Source organism: Leuciscus leuciscus (assembly GCF_965113295.1).
Source record: "Leuciscus leuciscus genome assembly, chromosome: 14".
Lineage (NCBI taxonomy): Eukaryota > Metazoa > Chordata > Actinopteri > Cypriniformes > Leuciscidae > Leuciscus > Leuciscus leuciscus.
Window position 1 is genome coordinate 6,572,097 of NC_138738.1, and position 22,059 is coordinate 6,594,155.

Sequence of the window (22,059 nt, forward strand, 5' to 3'; positions counted from 1 at the left end):
ATCATTGCACATTTAATGGCTTTTCAAGGGCTCATTCATTAAAAAAAATTGTTTCATAACATTCAGAATTTCAATCCTTTCCTCTACTGCATGGTATATCCCATTTAGAAGACTTGTAATAGAGTTGGTTTAACTACTTTTGTTGTTCTTTTTTGTGTTGCGGTGTAAATTACCATATTTCTTATATGGAAAAGAGCAGATTTGACTTTCCACAGAACATTTCATCAGAAGACAATCATGCAAGTTTTGACCAACCTGGGTGAGTAAATAATAAGAGAATCATTTTTTTTTTGGTGAACCGTCCCTTTAAGAATTGAAAATTACTTTCTTTCCATAGTAAACTAAAAGCTGAAACCTGTCAGGTTTTAGGACCTGTGGATTCCCCTTCCACAGAGGAGGCACTAAGACAGGGGACTTCTGGCTCTAACTACCACAGCAATCAATTTCTCAACAACAGGAGCTGCTTCGGACTGGATGACAAGAGCATTCTGTTTCCCCAATTCAGGATTAAGCATTGGAGCTTTAATATTGGAATATTTAAACATAAATATATAATCAAGGCATCAACTGATTAACTTTCTGAAGCGATAGAGAGTGAAGAAGAGGAGCAGAGAGGTAGGACAGTTTGACACATGCATGCATATAATACTTTAGAAGTGAAGTTGTGTCCATAAATTGTGAAGTCTTTGTGCCCATAAAAATATCAAAACAAATATTGATTTTTAGTTTAACATTAGTCCACTTTTAAGCTTTAGACTTTTTTTTAAAGCTTTAAGATTTAGACTAAACTCTGACCTGGACTGATTAATTTAACATTCTTGTGCATAATCTTATCTTGTTTTTATCTAAACTATTCTTTTCTGTACTTTATACAGAAAAAGTCACATTTTTAAAAGCCAAAGTGTATGCATGTAATTGTATGTAGAAGAGTTTATGACAATACCTATAGGATTAGCTTAGTTCACAGTCTTCAGGGGTAACCAACAATCCCATTTGTCCTTTCTTTGGGGGGCTTAACGGGTCTCCCTCCCTTTAAACTTCAGGATCATCAGGTTACCATTGCGATACGGGCCATAGCAGCGCTTTCAGCTGCAGAACACATGCACAAAACCTCTACTCACACATGACTCATATTACCTCAGTCATACACTGGTGAGGTTGTAGCATCAGGTCAGACATACCTTCCATATTTTACATATCATTGAAGTCTGCGCAAACTGTCAGCGCTTTTTTTTTTTTATAATGATTTTTTCCTCTCTGTTGTAAGGCAGCCATCTCAGTTACCTACATCACTCATTACTGATTCATGAGAACCAGTCATTACAAGACATAATATGTGCAGTACAGTATACACATGGAAGCCATGAAAGACAACCTTTGACATCAGCATTCTTGTGTAACTTTTTGTAAGGACAGTGCAACTTATAAATCATCAAGTGTTTAATATTTCTATTTTGAAGATGTTTTTAAAGGAATGGTGTACACTAAAAATAAAGTTGCTGCCTTAAATTTGTAAGTACATTCAACATGGATGTTTAAGTCAATTCAACTTAAATTACATTAAATTGACTTTAAAAATGAGTATAATGCCGTTCTCTTGCATTACTTCAGATAATGATGTGCTCAGAAATAATGACTGCCATTGGGACAAACGCTTTTTTATACGTATTTTGAGTCTGTGCCAAGATGGGAGTATTTCAAAAACAGAGTGAAGAGTGTGTATGATCTTTAAAAATCGCAATTGACGTTTTTTTCCCTCATAAAACAATCAAATAACCCTAGGATGTAAAAAACTATCAAACCAACAGATAAGACTATCGATAAACTCAAAGTATGAGGAGATGTTCATTTCCTTCTGATAGGATACCAATGAAATACTATCAGCAGGGAAAGATTATCATCATCACACTGTAATTCATTAATGAGAACATTGGAGACAGTACACGGTATTTAAAACCAAGCCGTCAGACATGATACTATTGATAAAGCTGAGGTCGATCTTTAAAAAAATCGTTAATCCATGAAATCATCCAGCTAATACCTAAATCATAAAGGTGCTTTAAAAGAAGATTAGTTTGGACATTATTAAAAGCAGATGAGAAATCCATGAAGAGAATTCAATTGTAAAAACTGAAAATCTGTCTTTATTTATTAACCCTCACATCATTCCAAACTCTTAATAACTTTTCTATCTTCTGTGGAATGCAAAAATAACTTTGTAATGTGTTTGAAATGAATGGGAACTGAAGTACGGTGGCCGAGAGAGCTCAAATTTCTTTAAAAAAAAAATTCTTCTGTTTGCATGTGTTTTGTACAGTTGCAGCGTGTTGAGCTCTCTCGGCCACCGTACTGGAGTTTTCTTGCTTAAAGAAGGAAAAGCACCATAAAAGAATCACAAAAATTTCAGCCATTATTGACTTGAAGGATTTGAATTTTTTTTCATTCTCACTGAAAGCTATCATATGACTATCATTGCGCACAAATCATGCAGTATGGACCACTTTATGCTTAACTTTACTTAATGTAGGCTACTTAATTTTTATTTTTGGTAATTTAGGAGCTTGACAGCCCCTGTCCTCACTTTCATTAAAAATAGACAATAGAAAATAGTGCCCTGCATGGTTAAATATTCACCTTTTGTGTTCTGCATAGTTTGTTCCACAAGGTTTGCAAATGGCATTAGAGTAATTATCATTTCTGTGAAAACTATCCCTCTCTAAACTAACTTGCATTTCATGCTGTTTAACCAGATGTTTATTCGGGTCAATTGCCACATAGCAAGCCAGGTTCATGGACTCTGATGTTCTCCAGACACCTGACATACTTTTAGCTTCATACTTTGAACACAACAGGTTGTCTTCTGCCCTTTAATGAAGATCCAATTTCTTGTGCCATTTCTCTTTTAGAAAGGACAGTGTTTGGGTAGGAGAAGCTGGTCCTCTCAAAGCCAAGTGATCTGTACTATTGGCTTATATTCAAGGATTTTTAAGGCTACTAGGCCACGTACACACAAGTTTTGGGAGTGAGAATAACTGAAAAGTAAATTGTTCTGTGTGTGTACAAAATACAGGTGTTACATCTTGCATTTGAGATGGCTGAAGTAGTGATAACCATAGAAAGAGTTTGGCATCTCAAAGTTGTAAACAAGAACATGGATGTCATCTAAAATGTTTAGTGTGAGCTATTTTGAAGCAACATTAGCTGAATAACAGATACTACCGTTAAAAGAAATGAATACTTTTATTTAACGAGAAAGCGTTAAATTGATCAAAAGTGACAGCAAAGTCTTTGTCAAATAGATGATGTTCTTCTGAACTTTCTATTCATCAAAGGCCCTGTTTACACTTGGTGTTAAGATGCGTTTTGGTCGATCGGATCTCCAGTAGACGAGGGAGACACATTTCCGTTCACACCTGGTGTTTTAATCCGTCTCTTTTGTCCACTTTCAACCACTTCTGTCCTGATTTATTTAAAGGGAGGGTCTGTATTTAGTCTTCAAACCAAACTTGGGTCTTCAGGCAGCAAAGTTTAAATCCTGTCTGGCTAGCGCTTCCCGTAATTTGTACGGATTAAGTCAGTAGGCGGAGAGAGTAGAGGGTCTTCGACACATTCGACCACTTGAGCGTTTACACTACGAACGCGATCCGGTCTAATGCGTTTTCGACTACCTCTAGAAGTGGTCGAAAGTGGACAAGCTGAAACGTTTTAGACCCCATTTGCACCTGTATTTAGCGTCGTCCACTTGTGATCCGATCGACCAAAACACATCTCAATACCAGGTGCAAACAGGGCCAAAGAATCCTGAAGAAATGTATCACAGTCTCCACAAAGAAATTAAGCTGCACAACTGTTTTCAACATTGATAAGAAATGTTTCTTAAGCACCAAATTAGCATATTAGAAGGATTTCTGAAGGAACATGTGACACTGAAGACATAAAAATTCAGCTTTGCCATCACAGTAAACAGTTATATTTTAAGTTGTAATAATAGTTCACAATATTACTGTTTTTACTGTAAATCCAACCTTGGTGAGCATAAGAGACTTCTTTTAAAAATACTAAAGCTTAACGATCACAAACTTTTGAATGGTATTCTTCAATTTTTATCAAACTGGTTTTTAACATAAATTTGAATAAGCCAAGATATACATGTGATTATTTTTTCATAGCATTGCACCACAGACAAGCTGTCACAAAGATGGTGGCGTTACTTTTCACTTTTCACGTAAAATGAGTTTTTCAGTTTTGTAAATGTCCGAACTCTGAGTAGTACAGAAAGAGATTGAACACTCACAGAGGAAGACAACCGTAATTAGCTGCAGTATCTATGTGGACATTGTAAAATCAAAAGCTGCTTCCCAACTTCTGTCCGTATGCTTTGAAATGTTTATCGGGAACCGTCAGGTACTTTAAAATTGGCTGTAACCTTCAGATTTCAACATCTGCCAACACGTTCTTGCAACAGGAAAAAATTTCCATTTGGCCTGAAATTCAAGAACTGAACAAAAAGGAAAAACTTGACTTGCTGTCTTGCCATAGACCCTCACAAGACACCATTCTCTTTGGGATTTAAGTCCACCTGCCCTCTTTCCCACAAGCGTCTGGGGCTTTTCAGACGGGTTTATGGTGTCAGCCTTGAGGGGGTTATTGGTGGTGACCCTGGGGCTTCCTCCTTTGAGCCAGGGATTACCTGAAGAATAACAAGAGAAATGGGTCGAAAAATTCTGCAGCACTGTGAAAGCAAATACCCCGAGATCGAGAGGTGAAGGGGAACTGAGAGGTGATAATCAGAGCTCAGACTAAATAGAAATTAACAGCTGGATTTGCAGTCAAAATGGTTTCAAGAGGTGTTTGAAACAAGGACTGAAGGGGCACAGAAAGGGAAAAAAAACGTTGTTTACCGTATAATAAATTTCAAGCATGTGCTAAATGGGATTCATGTGTGTTCTTATGAGTTATCAGCATGGTGGAGTGGAACAGGCAAGGGTAATTTCTGTCTTTCTTCCCTTTGAAGAACAGCGACTGAGCTTTAAAGTGTCTTAACACGTGGTTTCAATTCAAAGGCACTCCAATAAATATCACTCTAAATGTATGCCGTCAGTCCCCATACAGTTCTAAATCGGGCTTTTGATGTAAACTATCCAGCATATTTACCATTTCTCTTCCAAATAGTTTCCAGAGATACAGGTGTTCGCCCGTGAAATATTCTCTGACACATCCTTTTATGCCGTGCTCTGTAAACTATTGGAACATGTCGGAGGCCTTTTCCTCAGGCCTGGATCACCGCCAGCATCGTCCGCTCTTTTCAACCTGGCTTCAGGGAGCTGTGTGTTTAAGGACTTGAACTTCTAATTCCCCTGCAGTTTAGCTTTCAAACCTGACATAACAAGCTCTTATGCAGTTGCTACAATTGGGTTGTCATGTCTTGCTCTGTGTTAATGATGTCAGTGGAATGCACCTGCAGGGAAAGAATTATATCTGAAAAATTATATCTGGAGAAGACAAACAAGTCACTCCTAGTACTGGTGGACAAATTAGTACTGAAAAAAAAAAAAATATATTTATTTTTTAAATGTTTTTTTTATTTTTTTTATGAAATTAATTATTTTATTCAGCAAAATACATTAAATTGATCATAAGTGGCAGCAAAGACTAAAATATACAGTATATATATATATAGTGCTGTCATGTTGATTAATCTCGATTAATCACATCTAACAAAAGTTTGTGTGTATATACACACACACACACATGTGTATATATATATATATATATATATATATTCATGTTTGTATTTATGTACTATATATATATACACACACACATATATTATCTATTTACAAAATGTTATGTCAGAAGCGATTAATCGCGATTAATCGATTCAGAACGATTCAGAACTATCAAATAAATGCTGTTCTTTTATACTTTCTATTCATCAGAGAATCCTAAAAGTCTATCACAGTTTCCACAAAATCCCCTTTTTCAATGTTGATAATAAGCAGCAAATCATCATATTAGAATGATTTCTGAAGGATCATGTGACACTGAAGACTGGAGTAATGATACTGAAAATTCAGCTTTGCCTCACATGAATAAATTGTTTTTAAATATATATATATTTTAAAGTAGAAAACTGTTATTTTAAACAAAAATAATTCACAATAATAATATTGTTATAATATTTCACAATATTATTGTTTTTACTCTATTTTTAATCAGATAAATGCAGCCTTGGTGAGCAGAAGAGACTTCTTTCAAAAACATTAAAACATCTTCCCAACCCCAAATTTTTTTGTATAATCTAATTAATTAAATGCTTTACAGATAAAATCTAGTTTATTTTAAACTTGATAGACACAAACCAAAATATTAAGTATGAAGTCTCATACAAACACATTACATTTTACTCTTTTTCTTTTTCTTCTTCTTCTTCTCTTCTTTTTTGTTTGTTTGTGGCTTTCACCTGCAAACAATGTAAAGCTGTCCTGAACACTGATAGCTTCACAGTATAGGGGCCAATTTTGCTTTTTATTTACAATAATATAATACTGAAATAAACTTCAGACTGCATGCAGCTCGAGTGCGTGAAATAAAGATGTCACTCAAGTTGTTAGAAGTTTTTACACTTTTGAACCCTACTCTATTGGAGTATAAACATCTTTACAGTCACAACAAGTTTATACTGTCATGCTGCCCAGCCCTCATTTCTACTTTAAGGGTCAATTTTGTGGCGTATACAGTCATTTGATCAGACTCTTCTTCGCAAGTAGCTGTTTAATGGTTGTAAATCAGTATTTTTATGTGGTTTAACGATTATCCCAGCTCTTAACAAGATAAGTATGTTGTTTATTACAGGAAGACAGTGTTCACACTCTCTTGCACAATTCTATTATAAAGTGTTTCACGTGGGTTTTCTTTTCCGTTCATATGAACAGGTCTTTCATTTCCTGCTTCAAAGGTGCTGTAAGCCATTTTCTTGGAACGCTAAGAATAAAATGGCCCTATTATCTGAGAAATCACATTGGTCTTTGTAATGAAAAAGAGTCTGTGTGCATTCTTGTGGTGCCATCGACCAATCACTGTTGGCATGACATAATTTCCTGTGCCTCCAGAGTGATTAGCCACATGGCATTCAGCCCATAAGCAAAGATGGCAGATTTTCAATCACGTACTTCCAGGGGTGCATGCTGCAGCTGAGCCATTGAGATGAATGGGATTGCTAGCAAATAGCTAGCTTTCATCCAGTTTGCTGACATGTCTGTGGACAGAGGGAACGTGGTTCAAGCAAGATGACGGAAGTTAGCAAGACAGCTGAAATCGCTTACAGCACCTTTGAAGCCCTGTTTATTTTACTTGTGGAAGAATGATCTTTTCCACTGTGACAAGGATTTATTTTCGCCATCCTAACATTGGAACAAATTTCAATATTTAGAGCGGCTGAGGACAGTTGTATACATCCACCATGAAGCACAGTGTAAATCAGAACATCTGTGGGAAATGTGATGTGAAAAAAACAACAAGAGCAGGGATTCATTTGCCATAGGACCACTAACCACGCAGCCTCAGGCTCAGGGTTTGTGGACCGCAAAGCAAAGCCAGGCTGTTTGATTGTGACAGATTCTCAACATCCTTGCCCCTTCATTTTTTTCCAAATGAGTTTTTGCTTGTGACTTGTTGATAGATGATATAATTGACTCTTTTGTCTGCGGCATAGCAGCCATTAAAACCCTTATATAGAAATGTCTAAATTTGCTCCCCTCATTTTTTCAAAGATAATAATTATAATCATTCTTTTTTTTTCTTCCTGTCTGTCCAATGTGAAGAAACTATCCTGAGCTGTGATGTGGAAGTCATGAATCTATACAAACACATATATATATATATATATATGTAATTTTTATATATTATATATATATATATATATATATATATATATATATATATATAAAATATGTAAAATATATATATAAAATAAAAATTACACTATATACTAGTAGGGGTTGAACGACTTCAGATTTTTTTTTAAAGGCTCACTGAAGTGCCTTGAAACGTGCAGCGTTATTCAATGTGTTGATGTAATTTCCACTGAAACATGAAGACAGGACCTCCCCTTTTTTTAAATAGCCAATAGCATTTCGTTTATATCACAGCTCAGAGCCGTTGAGCTCGGTAAAGCCGCAGTTTCCAACTAATCTCTAACCGTTTCTCCTCCTAATCTCCTCCATATCACTTTAAAAATATAGCATTCTGTGCAGACTTCAAATGGGTCCGATAAGTTTTGTGGTCTGCGCCGACTCACACATATGATCCGCTCTGTGCTCGTGTCTCTGGACCGGAGCAGACTATGACGGGGGTTCGCTTGACACTAACGTGAAACCAGACTTCATTCGCTCTGATGGAAAGCATATTCACACTCTCTGAATCGTTCCCTATCCCCTATATAGTGCACTTTGTGCCATTCACCATGTAGAAAATAGTAAATGTGTGAACAAGTGACCGATTTCAGCCGCAGCTTCAGCGTCGGGTGCGGGACACTTTAGATTCCAGAGGGCATTTGATTGGACAGAAAATCTGATGAGAAGCTGAATTTGCAAAGTGATGTAATCAAAATCATTGATCCATATTTGCGGGTGAGAGTGAGAGACTGTAAGTTTTGAATGCTAATATCTTCTAAATGCGAATTTTGTCAGTGTTTTGGAGAAGACTTGCTTCTAGATGACAGTAAGGCTAACATAGTTATACTAAAAACCAAAAAACTTGCTTTGATTTCATGATGACGTCATCAATGAACAAATAAGCCTGAATCTCGAGCTGAGACTCGAACGCGGGTTGCCTTGAGCACAGATATGGCATCTGACACAGTGCTGCACACAAGGCTATTGCTCCTACAGAACAGCTTATTTTTATCAGTTCTTTGTCTATATTTCACACAAATTTCTGCTTGTTCTAAATGATATACAGATACAATAGCACAGTAAAGATTACATGTATGTGAATGCATAAGTGAGAGAGAGATTGTGTGTGAATTAATTCTACCTGGCAGGGTCTCTCTATTAATAGTAAAGCTGTGGGTTTTAGTTACTAAGAATTATATACTAGAACTTTTCAGTTTCAAAATCTACTTTATGATAAATCACAGAGCAGTGTTGACAATACATTTCAGCGCTACTGAATGTTTCTGTGTGCACGATCTGCACGTGATGTGCAAGCTACTTTCAGTCTGTGTGTGTGTGTTACAATGCAGCACGCATTAGTTTAGAGCGGCGATTAACTTACGTGTACAATAAACTGTTTAAAACGTGCATTCACCCAATTTTGAGCATCTGAATGGTATAATCAAACATATCTTGTGGAGTGCTCTCGGAGTATGCATTTATTTGTCATTTTAACTGTTGGAAACAGTACGAGTGGACTTAAAATATTTCTTATCCTGTTGCGCCCTCAACTCGCGAGAATCACGACTTGCTTTACGGCACGATGTCACATACATCAACAACATATGAAGCAGCCTCCATGGAAGACACTAGCACGCATTTCAGACGTGAATCATGGCAGAGTCGACGAAGAAAGCGCGGTCGGAAGAGTCAAGGAAAAGCAAATGACGGCTCTTGTGTGAGTGGTATTTACGACAGTTACGCCACAGCGACTCTAGGGGTCACTGTTTGAGAAAAAACGGAAACTGCATAGTGTGCCTTTAAGGGTCATGCTTGGTTGAAAAAGCTCTTTATAGATTTACAATTTTTTTAAATTTACTTTATTTACTGACCCTCATGTCATTCTGTGACATTTTGTTATATTTTTTATGAGAGAGCAGTTGCTAGCACGGCAAGTTCGAACTAGACATACATTTAAGGGATATGGTACACAGTCAAACTACTTATTACACAGCATTTCGCCACATAAATAATTATGGGGATAACCTGTACCTGTTTGTATCTCATAATCCAACAGTGTACAAAACAATAGTCACAAAATGGCAGCAGCTGCGTTTGTATGAAACAAGAGAGAGCGAGTCCATGATACTGGATGGCATAATTAAATAACTACACAAAATATTGATTCGACTGAGTTTTAATATTTTATTAGCTCACCAAACGCAAAACTTTCACGAAGAAAAACCGTTCCTAGTTAGCGTATAGCGCTGCTGACTTCAGTGACCCGGATGAGCCTGCGTTATCTGCTTTGAGCGGTAGTTATCTGGGAATAACTTACCGCTGGATGGCGCGATTGACCAATCAGAATCAAGTATTCCACAGAGCCATATAATAATTGTTGTTAACCATTTCCATAGTCCAAAATGATGTGGTCTTACACAGTTTGACAGCTAAGAGATAACGCAGAGATCTTGTGTAGTTCACATGCAGTGGCTGCCGAGTTCAGTAACTTTGTCTGTTTCTATGGTATATCACTAGTGTAGCCGTAAACAAGTCCGAGGCCAAATCTCACAAATCCCCAAGACCAAAGGTATCAAGTCTGCATGCCAAAAGAGTTGCTCTTACTCTAAAGAAACATCATGCACAAGTGCAGTCTGTACTCTGTCACGGTAGATACCAAACATGGTTTAAAGCGAGTGATGAGACTGTCCAGGTGAAACCCGTGAGCTGCGGCAGTTTCTTTAAATACCTTTCGTGTCTGTGTTCTCCAGCCATAGAGTGAGCTGTTTTCGTGACTGCAAGGGTTAGAATGTCCAAGTGTTTATTTCAGGACCATTAACAATTCATTCCTAACTATTTCTGATGTCATTTCGCTCTTTTACTGGCATCCAGAGCCTTATTCAGACTTGCTTGTGAAGTCGCTCCTCACCTGCCAAAATTTTTGAAACAATGTAAATACTGTATGTCTTTTGTACTGGCAAAGGTCTTCTGTGCTGTTTTCAAAGATGAGACACTGAACTATTTGTGCTAAAGCATTCAGATTCAGAAAATGCAATCATAATGTATTAGTGCATTCATTTGAAAGTTGCTTCAGATAAAAGAATAAATATTAATGTGGAGGAATTAATGTGGCTTTAACAGACGGAAAAGCCTGGAATTTGTAATGTGTATTATACCAACAGGAACATTGTTCCCTAATAGATTATAACTTAATTAGGTCCTGTATATGTCCACACAGGCCTTGAAATAGTTGTAAAATGCGCTACTCTAAGGGAAATATTTCAGCTTATTCCTAAACCTACCAAGACCTCCTGGTTCTGGTCAAAAGATCCAGCACATCTGTTTTAGATTGAAATAGCCTGACAGAAGCGGTCAGATTTAGGTATCTTTGACTTCATGCCTGCGATTTCCCCACAGTTACTCAATACCATAATTCAGTAATTGGCGAGCTTTCACCTCCACACAGAGAAACAGAAAGGGTGTCGAAAAAATAGGACAGCTGACAGTTGGTCTAAATTGCCTGCTATTATGCTTTTTAAGACAGCTTCCGCAAAATAACGTCCAGAGGGCAAACGAGACAAAATCTCGGCCTCTGGATTCCAAGCAAGCCAGAGCTAGCCGGCAGCACGCAATCCTACTCAAGCATTTGCTTGGCCGGGAGCATCAATTCACTGCAATTATTCTTTTGATCAGCTCTTGTTTGTTTTTTTCCCTTTTCTCAATTATAGTTGTTGGTTAAGTAGCTGACTGTCAGTTTGTGCAAGCAGATTAACTAAAACAACATGATTTATAAAACTTAAGACATTTGTGAAGTATTTGAATGGATTCCCAGACCAAAGCATTTCTTATGTTGTTAGTTGTTTTCTACATGATTCCTTTTGGGGTAAATTTGTTCTATTCCATATTCTTGGTGGCTCCCTACAAACCATTTGATTAAAATATATAGAAATATATATATATATATATATATATATATATAGGCTATATATATATATATATATATATATATATATATATCATATTATGTTTTATATATATATATATATATATATATATAATCATATTATGTTATATATATATATATATATATATATCACAAGATTTTTTTTTTCTAAAAACCTAGGTATATATTTACTTCAAAAAAATCTGTTTACAATTTTATTTTTATTTTTTATTAAAGTATGACCATCATGCATCAGAATTTGTCTAATGTTAAGTATCTGATGGAGACAGACGTTTGAATACTGTGGTAGGCGAAATCCAAAACACTAAAATAATTTTGCCTTTTTTTTTTTTTAATAGTCACATTGTTCTTTATCAAATGTGACCCTGGACCACAAAACCAGTCACATGGTTTACATTGAGATTTATACATAATATGAAAGCTGAATAAATAAGCTGTATGGTTTGTATAGGATAGGACAATATTTGGCTGAGATACAACTATTTAAAAAAATCTGGAATCTGAGGGCGCCAAAAAATCGAAACATTGAGAAAATCGCCTTTAAAGTTGTCAATTTGTGTTCGTGATTGTGCTGCATTGACTCACAAAAATAAATGTTTTATGGTAGATAGTTCACAAAATATCTTCATGGAACGTGATCTTTACTTAATATCCTAATGATTTTTGGCATAAAAGAAAAATCGATTATTTTGACCCATACTATGTATTGTTGGCTATTGCCACAAATATACCCGTGCGACTTGTGACTGGTTTTGTGATCCAGGGTCACAGATGTAATCATTACTCTTACAGTCAGTGATTCCAAACACAGTCAGTGATTTTATTTTTGGCAATTTAGCCCTTTTTTAAAATACCTTCTCATGATTTTATGTATAGTGAAACGATTTTGGATAATCTTTAACTCAGAAAGTGCAAATCATTCACAGTGTTCACAGTAAAAACGATTACTATAACGATAATGTTGTTCTGTTTATTCTGCTGCTTTAAAGCAGGATGGATTCTGATTGGCTGTCAATCTTTAAAAAATCGTTCTGAAAGTGATTCCAGCGATATTGTTCCTCTCCTATGTGCCGTTAACGTTATAGTTGTGATGTGGACTCTGCTGTTCTTTTATATTTACAATGATTTTTGGAACTATTTATCATTATAGTTATTGTCCTTGGTGTGAACGGGCCTTTATACTGGCAAACTTGGCACGAATGTCTTGTTGTCTGTCCTATGTGCATGTAATTCAACATTCGAGCATAGTTTGTGTAAATACATTTAGTCTGCCTCTCTGTACTGCATTAAAAAGTCACTCAGTATTTGTTGCTTATGTGGCTTCAATGCAGAGTAAAAATCAGCAATGCAGCCATAACTCATAACTCAGCGAGGGGCCCCAGCACGGGACTGTCCCAAACGCCTGTGCTTTTATTGTTGTCCAAGTAAATGATGTAACTTCTGTTTCTCATTGAGGGAATTTGTTGAGATTGTTAAATTACACAGCTGCTGGTTCAGAGAAGTGCAGAAGAGATCTGGCTTTATGCTTGGGAGATGTGAGGTATATTTTACATTGATGTCTTCACATTTCAACACGGCTATTTCTCCGGTGGGAAAAGTCAACCTGTTTTCTATAGTCTGAAAACAAAGTTGAGTCTCAGCAGTGTTTTTGTCAAGGAAACATCAAAAGATTCTCATTACGTGACCACTGATGTGTTTGAAATGTTTACTGTTCACCCACATGTTACTTTTATACACACTGAAAACATATCTGCTATAGTTTAAGAGCCATTAATGAGTGACCAGCATTTTTATAGATGTCATTTGCTACTGAATATCTGTTCTGTGTTGTATTGAAATTGTTTATACTTTTACTGTAGGCCTATAGACATTTAGCAATTTTCTGTGGAACTGCTCTTATCTTCATTTAACCTTAACTGGGTTAAAGGGTTAAGAGTAACTGGATTAAGATGAACTGGGGATGAACAGTATGATGGCATAACAGATGAGGGACTTCAGGCCAGTGCTGTGTTCACACTATATCTTCACTCTAAGAAAAGTCAGTAACAAAAATAGGGCACACATTTTCCATATTTCTTATTCACAGGGTTTTTTTTTACCCCTATTTTGAATTACGCATTACATTGTGTTGTGTTTTGGGGTTAAAGGAAATGTCTGTAAACTTAACTGATAATGTCATGGCAGAAAATGACCTGCACTTTTTCATTTTTTCTACATTTATTTTTCTTATAGTGCTGCATTTATTGTGTTTTATGCAAACATACACTTTTAGTGTATACTGTGGTGTATTAAATGGTGTTGTTGCAAATGAACATGTCACCACAGTAACGTTATCTGGTTGGCTGACATAGATTAGGTTCTGTCTAAATGATTTGTGATAGTCTTGGAAGCATCATAGCATTGGTAGAAAGTTATAAACAAATGAGTAATGTTTTGGAATGCATGTCCTCATTTTCCAGAAAAAATGCATTTATAAATTACAGCTGTAATGGAGTTACATTACAGCCAGTGTTGCAATTTAATTTTCATTATATAATTTAAATTCCAGTGTGTGATATAAACAGATTATACTATACATTTATTTAAATTTTTAAATAGTTTGTTGTAAATAGTTTGTTATTATTCAATGAGAAATGGACATTTATTGTTTAAACTATAATGTGTGTGTGTGTGTGTGTGTGTGTGTGTGTGTGTGTGTGTGTGTGTGTGTGTGTGTGTGTGTGTGTGTGTGTGTGTGTGTGTGTGTGTGTGTGTGTGTGTGTGTGTGTGTGTGTGTGTGTGTGTGTGTGTATATATATAGATATATATAAAAAAAAATTAATAATAATAATGAATTCATTAATGATTATGCTACTGTACTGTTTTTGGATCTGTAAGGCTCACCAAGGCTGTATTTATCTAATAAAATTGAATAACAATTTTAAAATGTAATTTATTCCTGTGATGCCAAGCATCATTACTCCAGTCTTCAGTGTCACATGATCCTTCAGAAATCATTCTAATATGCTGATTTTCTGCTCAAGAAACATTTCATCAGGAATGTTGATCTCTCTTTTGATTCGTCTCTCTCAATTTTATTCTCTGAAGCTTGTAGAAACTTGACTTTTGCCATTTCTGTTCATCACTGCAAAGAGACAAAATGTACGAGTTTTAAGCGGTCCTGGGTGAGGCTCGAGCAACTGTCTGATACAATAGCCTGAACCTTACACTGTGTGCCCCACACACACACACACACATACACCCTCTGGCCACTCGCTCGGATGAGCCTGTCCACAGAGGACGAGCAGGTGCTTCATCTTGATCATGTCGGTCTACTGGGTGGCTCTTTCCAGAACACTTCATGCATTAGTGTGTGTACTTCAGGACTGTTAAACTGAATGAAATCAATGACAGATTCTTTTTGCATATACTTATCCTAAAATATAATTAGGTGGTTAACAAATGTACTCCATCCAGGAATTTCCATCATGATAAGTGTATCTGTTTCAGTGATGTCACACTTCATCATCATGGGCCTCAATGGCCAACTGGTGTCCAAAATGAATACCGAAGTCATGGCTGGATTCATACAGTGATGACCTAAATATTACACCATCACTCTGAAAACAACTAGTTTTTTTTTTGCATCTTTTGGAAAGAGGGCTTTCCCAAGATCTTTATAAAAGCACACTTCTCGTCAATGAGCAGCATGATATCATTTATGTCTGTGGCATTATGTTACTCATCATAGTTTAATACGTACAGTAGGGTTAGGGGTTTGGTCGTGTTTTTCACTTGTAAATCATACATGTGTTTATGGTTTGTGAAATGATATCTTTGTATAATTGCTAACAGCGTGTGTATGTGAAGGTACAATAGTGTCCAGATCTATATCCAGAGCTGATTATCATTCCCTCATCTGGATTCATCATCGTCTGTTGTCAATAACTTCAGCAATAAGTCTTTTACACCCTTCTCATAACAGAGCTCATCCAGCCAGCCATCTGGATGTGTGTATGAGAGTGTGTTCGTGTTCATTATGTCCTTGGTTGGTTTTATTAACAACCATAAATTTGTCAGTGAAACATTGATAAATTATGCTGGCAATGAAATACTGTACTTAAATCATTATTTTTATTGTCTGACTTTTGTGCAAGCAATAACTGCCTTTAGATAAATGTTCTTTATATCCTAACATATTTCCCCCTGCAATTATACAACTCACTGTACTAATACTGCCATACTATTTATGATTTCCTTCTGGCAGGGGATAAAACAAGTGGAAAATCTTATGGAATTGCAAAGAAGCAAGCTATATATCTAGAAACCAAAAAATAATAGTGACTAGGGCTCGGTTTGAGGAACAACACACAAAAGCCTCGCATTCACTTCCTTTTTCTTTAGAATAATTATGTAAACAACATTTTACAATTTTCTTTGTAACAAAAGCTGTAATATAATAAAATATTAGCTATTTATTAGCTATATATATGTAATGGTATATATTAAAAATGTATATGTAATGTTATATATTATAAATAAAAAAAAATTGTGATAAAATTATAAAATGACAAATATATGAAATTAATTCTAAATTAATTCTACGTTTTTAAATTGTGATATATACAGTATGTATGTTATGTAATGTGATATATTTATTTATTAATTTGTAATAACAGTCAAATTATATAAAAAAATTGTAAAAAAAATATTTTTTTTAAAAGAAGCTAGACAAATGAATACATATATATTAAACATTCATATGTAATGTTATATATTATAAAAAAAGAATTTGTGATAAAATTATAAAATGACAAATAAGTAACAATATATGAAATTAATTCTACATTTTTAAATTGTGATTATATACAGTATGTATGTTATGTAATGTGATATATTTATTAATTAATTTGTAATAACAGTCAAATTATATAAAAAAAATATTTAAAATGTTATTGTAAAAAAGAAAAAGAAAGAAAAAAAGAAGCTAGTCAAATGAAACCATAGATTCAATAAAGTATGAAAAATACCCAGATGAAAATGTTTGTCATTTGAACCTATGTTTTTCATCTGGGTATTTTTCATACTTTATTGAATATAAGTTTAATCTGTCTAGCTTCTTTTTTTTGCAGGATGGTCCGACCATGCCCGCCGTTTCACCTCCTCCTAAACCATGATGATTCTCATTTTATGTAATGTTATGTGACAGCTTCTAGTGAACCTATCTAGCACAAGTCTTCAGTGTGCACTAAAGCGGATGCTGTCTATGCATGGACTACTAGTCCACACAGCACAAAGCCATGCTTCATCCTTGAGCTCTGCCACACATGAGTGCTTAGAGAAAGCTTGCCCTCCAGCCGCTGGAATCCATAGCCCTGTGGAGGCTGGAGATAAGGCCCGTGCGTATGTGCGCTTGGGAAGGGCTCACGTTACACGCTGAAACTCATGCCACCCAGGAACTGTTACCATATGAAAGCAGACTGTTTTGAAAGGAGAGTACCGCCTGGCTCGGCTCTTTGTGTCAGCGTGATAACACCGGCTATGCCAGACGGAACGTGTTAAATTGTCTCTATCACAGCTAATGAGTTTGAGGTCAGCGGCTGAGGATTTCTTAGACAAGCCACACAGAAAGGCTGTGCGATCCAAAGCAATTTACTGGAGGTTTGTGTATGTTGTGGCAAGCGGATGGTTTGGGTGTGGGGCGTTAGTTGATGTGTGTCACATTTGGGGTTTTGGTCTGTCTTGTTTGTCTGCGCGTGTCACGCTTGAGCAGTAATTTGACAGTGATTACTACATCACTCACAGAAGATGTTTCCATTGACTGAAGCTTGGCCTATGATGTCTGAAATGTGCCTTTTCTCCCAGCATTTCACCAGTGGAAGGAATGTATTTGGACAGATGAGGTGTTTCTCCCTGTAGGAAAGAAATAAGTCATTGGAGATATCTTTAATGTGAGAAATGTTTCTGCCTGACAGCAGTGAGACGTCGCTGAGAGCAAGTTTAGATTTTTGTCTTCAGAAAAAAGGCCAAATGCGTTAAACTGGTGAATCATTTTTGTAAATCTGCTCAAATAAACCGATTCACAAGAATGAATCGGGCTTTCCAATGCTGCATGAGCATTATGTATTCAGTAAATGGTAATTATATAAAATTATAGCTTGCTATAATTTTTTTCTACCTCATTGCAGAGGAGCTGGAAGCAGAAGATGCCACGCTGGTCGATACATGTACCATGAGGAGCACAGGAGATCTACGCTAAAGACAGACAGGAGGAAACAGTTCACCTGGATACATTTCACAGGTAAACATTCTTTTTTTCAAGTACAAGATTACTTGTATAAAAAACATATAAGTCTCATATTTTCAATAAATGTCCAGAAAGCAAAAGCAATGCCATGGTAGTTTACAGAGGTTCATTCAATGCCTCATACAAACACATGTATGAGGCATTGCTTGAATATAATGTCAATTATATCTCAGCTCCCAGATTCAATGAAAAAAAAAAGTCTTTTTGGAGTAGTTTGGACATGGTAACATGGTACCATGTTTTTTGGACATGTACCATGTTAATACTAAAGTATTCTTTGAAGTATCGTGAATATTCTTTGGTTTATGTAATATTACCAACATGATATCATCAGTTCTGTCACAATATCCAGTTTAGGAGACTATAAAATATTCTTAGTTATTAAAAGGTTTATTACATTGGATAATGGATTCTTAAAACTGATTAAACTAAACCTATTTTCAGCTGCAGATGGTCTTATATATGACACCATCTCCCAGCAAACACAGAACGTTGGCACAACGTACCCAACCTTCTAACAACGTTTTATCAACATGGCCAAAAGGTTGCTATAAATATGTTGTGTGGTGAAGGTTGTTACAGCGTTGTCAAAATGTTGACATTAAACCACCGTTCAGGGCCATATTGCTTAAGGTTGTTCCAACGGTGTCTTGACAACCACTGTACAACATATGTTCGTCACTGCCCTGAAGTTGAAAATAATCCTTTTAAATTTCAACCGCCCGTTGGGCTCATTGTGTTGTCTTGTCTCGTTCTTCATCGCGCAAGGATACGTGAGTATTGCGTTTTATTTACCTCAGCTAAATAAGATACGTAATTATTCAAACAAAAGCTACAACTTCATTTTCTAATGTGACTAATGTAATTAGCCTCGCTTGCACTGTTTAGTTTTTCATTTCATTTGTCTGCTATTTAGTCTCATTCGTTTCTTTGCTCCTCTGGATTTGTGGATGTTTCCTGGACTGATTCCGTTTAACGTTACCGAACTTTATCGCCCGGCTTTCGACTACTGTCTGCTATATACAGAACCGGTTTTGTTCATTAAATGTTCTGATCTTTGCTTTTTATGTTTTATTTATTATATTATAGCCTACTTAAAAGAAACTTGTATAATAATTTATTTAGTTTTTTTTTCTTTTTTCACAAATGTATGACTTTTGGAAGTGCAATTTGATTACCATATATGCAGTTAGTTTTAATAAGTTGAATTAACGTAACCTTCTGTAATTTTTACTCTTCAAAGTGTACACTTGCAGGTGCTGATTATAATTAGGCTAATTTACTGATAGCCCCATTAAATAATAATAAGGATAAACAATATATTTAAAAAGCGACGTTGCCATAGCAGAAATGCAACGTGCCACAGACGTTGCCATAACGTAAATGTGTTTGCTGGGCTGCAGCTAAAAATCTTTTTTGAATATTTCACTGTTATTTTATTATTTAAATATATGACCATTAGTTCAATAAATATGCATTATTTTCAATATATGAATTGGCCAGTATTAAAAGTAGATAATTTTTCAGATTTAGACAGTAGGCTACACTTTGGTCTATACAGTATAAAACAAAAACAATTCCATCAACTTGAACTTTTTCACTACTTGAAAATAAGAAGTGCCTGAAAAATATGAAAGAAACAAATATTTCAGTATGTAAAATACTAGATTGGAGCTTTATTGTGAAGCTGTTTGTGGAAAAATACGGTTTAGATCTACAGATATCAGCCATCATATAGTTTATCTACCATTCTTTAGCTGCCATAATATAATTACTGGATACCTATATCAGCCAAAGCATCTATGCATCTCAATGCAGAAGAAAATCTGAAGAAATTTGGCATTATTTGTATGTATGCTACTGGTATTCTGTGTGATCAAACCTAACATGAATCTGTGCTGTACTCAGGTCACGTTGAGCCCATGCGGTGGTCCATGCTTGCCCTGCTGCTCTTGTCCTGCAGCCAGATGTTTGCCCAGCGCCCAGGTGACATCTGCTTACAACACAACCACCACGGACAAGATGTCACAGCCATCCCTGTGCCAACCGTGGATCCCAAACTCTTCAACAAGAGACGGTACCGCTCGCCCCGCGTACTTTTCAGCGAACACCCCCCCGACTCGGAGCCCACTGGGCACCGGATGAGAAGCAGGACGAAGAGGAAAGCAGGACCGCCTCAACACCGCGGCGTTTACTCTGTCTGTGAGAGCGTCAGCACATGGGAGGGGAACAAAACCAAAGCTACAGACATGTCAGGCAACGAGGTCACCGTCTTGCCTGACGTCATCATCAACAACTCCAAGAAAAAGCAGTACTTTTTTGAGACGACCTGCAGCAGCGGGCGGACCGGAGGTTCTGGGTGTTTGGGAATCGATGCGCGCCATTGGAACTCATACTGTACCAATTCACACACATTTGTACGAGCGCTGACTTCATTCAAGAACCTGGTGGCGTGGAGACTCATAAGGATCAATGTAGCTTGTGTGTGTGTGCTGAGCCGAAAGTCTTGGAGACAGTGACACACTGGCTGCTTTTGAATACACCAGCAAAAGCCTTATGATATCAAACTTGATATTCCTAATTCCTCCATGGGATGGTGGACATTTTACTTGTGCAAACCGTTAATGATAACTTGTGACATAAAATATACCATCTAAGGAGGATATTGTCAATGGAATGAGTTGGACTTCAGAGTTTGTTTTTTCAGTTCTTTTTTTATGCATTTCTGTCTTTTTAAAATAATTGTTTTCTTTTGCAGCAGTAGGCCTACCTGAACATGTACATACATTGTTGTGTGTGGTAATTGTTATTTATTAAACTGCAGCATTATTGTCAAGTTTATTGTGGGTCCTTGTGCATATTAGGACGTGGATCATTTTTTAAAGCAACATTCTGGGTTAAATTCAACTTAACATTAAAATTGTCATGATTTACTCTTACTTGAAAACTTCAGTACATTCATTGTAATTGCATTGACATTTTGTTCTGTGGAAGAAAAAAGACATACAGGTTTGGAATGACATGAGAGTGAGTAAATGATGACAGAAGTTTCATTTTTGGATGAACTTCTTGTTAACAAAAGTGAACTTATGTTTTTCCTAATACATGTTCCTTTTATTATAGATTGGTGCACATTTTTCCAAAGCGAAAAAAAAAAAATGTACTGAGTGACTTTAATTTTTGGCCCCTCCAACCACTTGTCAACATATTTTCACAAACAACTTGCCAGTCTCCAATAGTTCAAAAAGTCATGGGCCCAGTTGCAAGAAGTGTATTGTCAAGGGTTTTCTTAATTTAAGGGATTTCTTGCCACCAACAGCTGGCCTGCATTTTGTTTTTGTTGAATATCTTGACTCTAAAATTAATCACCTTATCAAATTAAAATGGTTTGGAAATGGTAAAAAAAGAAAGAAATCTGTTTCATGTTGACTTAAGCTCTTTGGAGAGCATTTGTGCTGTTGGTTACCACAGAAAATTATTTCACGTTAACAAAATGTGTCTTCTATGATACACTTAGTGAAGCCTAGTAGATAAGCATGCTTAAAGGGTGGTTGATTATGATTGCACTTTTCTAACTTTAGTTAGTGTGTAATGTTGCTGTTTGAGCATAAACAACATCTGCAAAGTTACAACGCTCAAAGTTCAAAGCAAAGGGAGATATTTGCTTTTAAAGAAATTGCTTTTTAAGGACTACAACAAACGGCTGGTAGGAACTACACAACATTCCTCCTGGGTTAGTGACATCACCAACCCTAGAATTTACATAAACCCCGCCCCCGGAACACGATTTATAGATGAAAAAGACAGAATATGCTAATCAATGACTAGGAGATAACTACACATAAGCTACATAAATTCATCAACTAACCTTTCAGAAATGTCCTGTTGCATTCTACATGTTGTCACATCTTCTTGAGTCTCTCCATCATTGTCTG

General features: G+C 36.1%; 1 protein-coding gene across 1 annotated transcript; it reads left to right on the forward strand.

The window, feature by feature from the left end:
- Positions 1-416: 416 nt before the first annotated feature.
- Positions 417-21,063, forward strand: ngfb (nerve growth factor b (beta polypeptide)). The gene is made up of 3 exons (XM_082189654.1): positions 417-615; positions 18,006-18,118; positions 20,033-21,063. The coding sequence occupies exons 2-3, from the start codon at positions 18,043-18,045 to the stop codon at positions 20,641-20,643; spliced, it is 687 nt and encodes a 228-aa protein (XP_082045780.1). The 5' UTR covers positions 417-615; positions 18,006-18,042; the 3' UTR covers positions 20,644-21,063.
- The last annotated feature ends 996 nt before the right edge of the window (positions 21,064-22,059 follow it).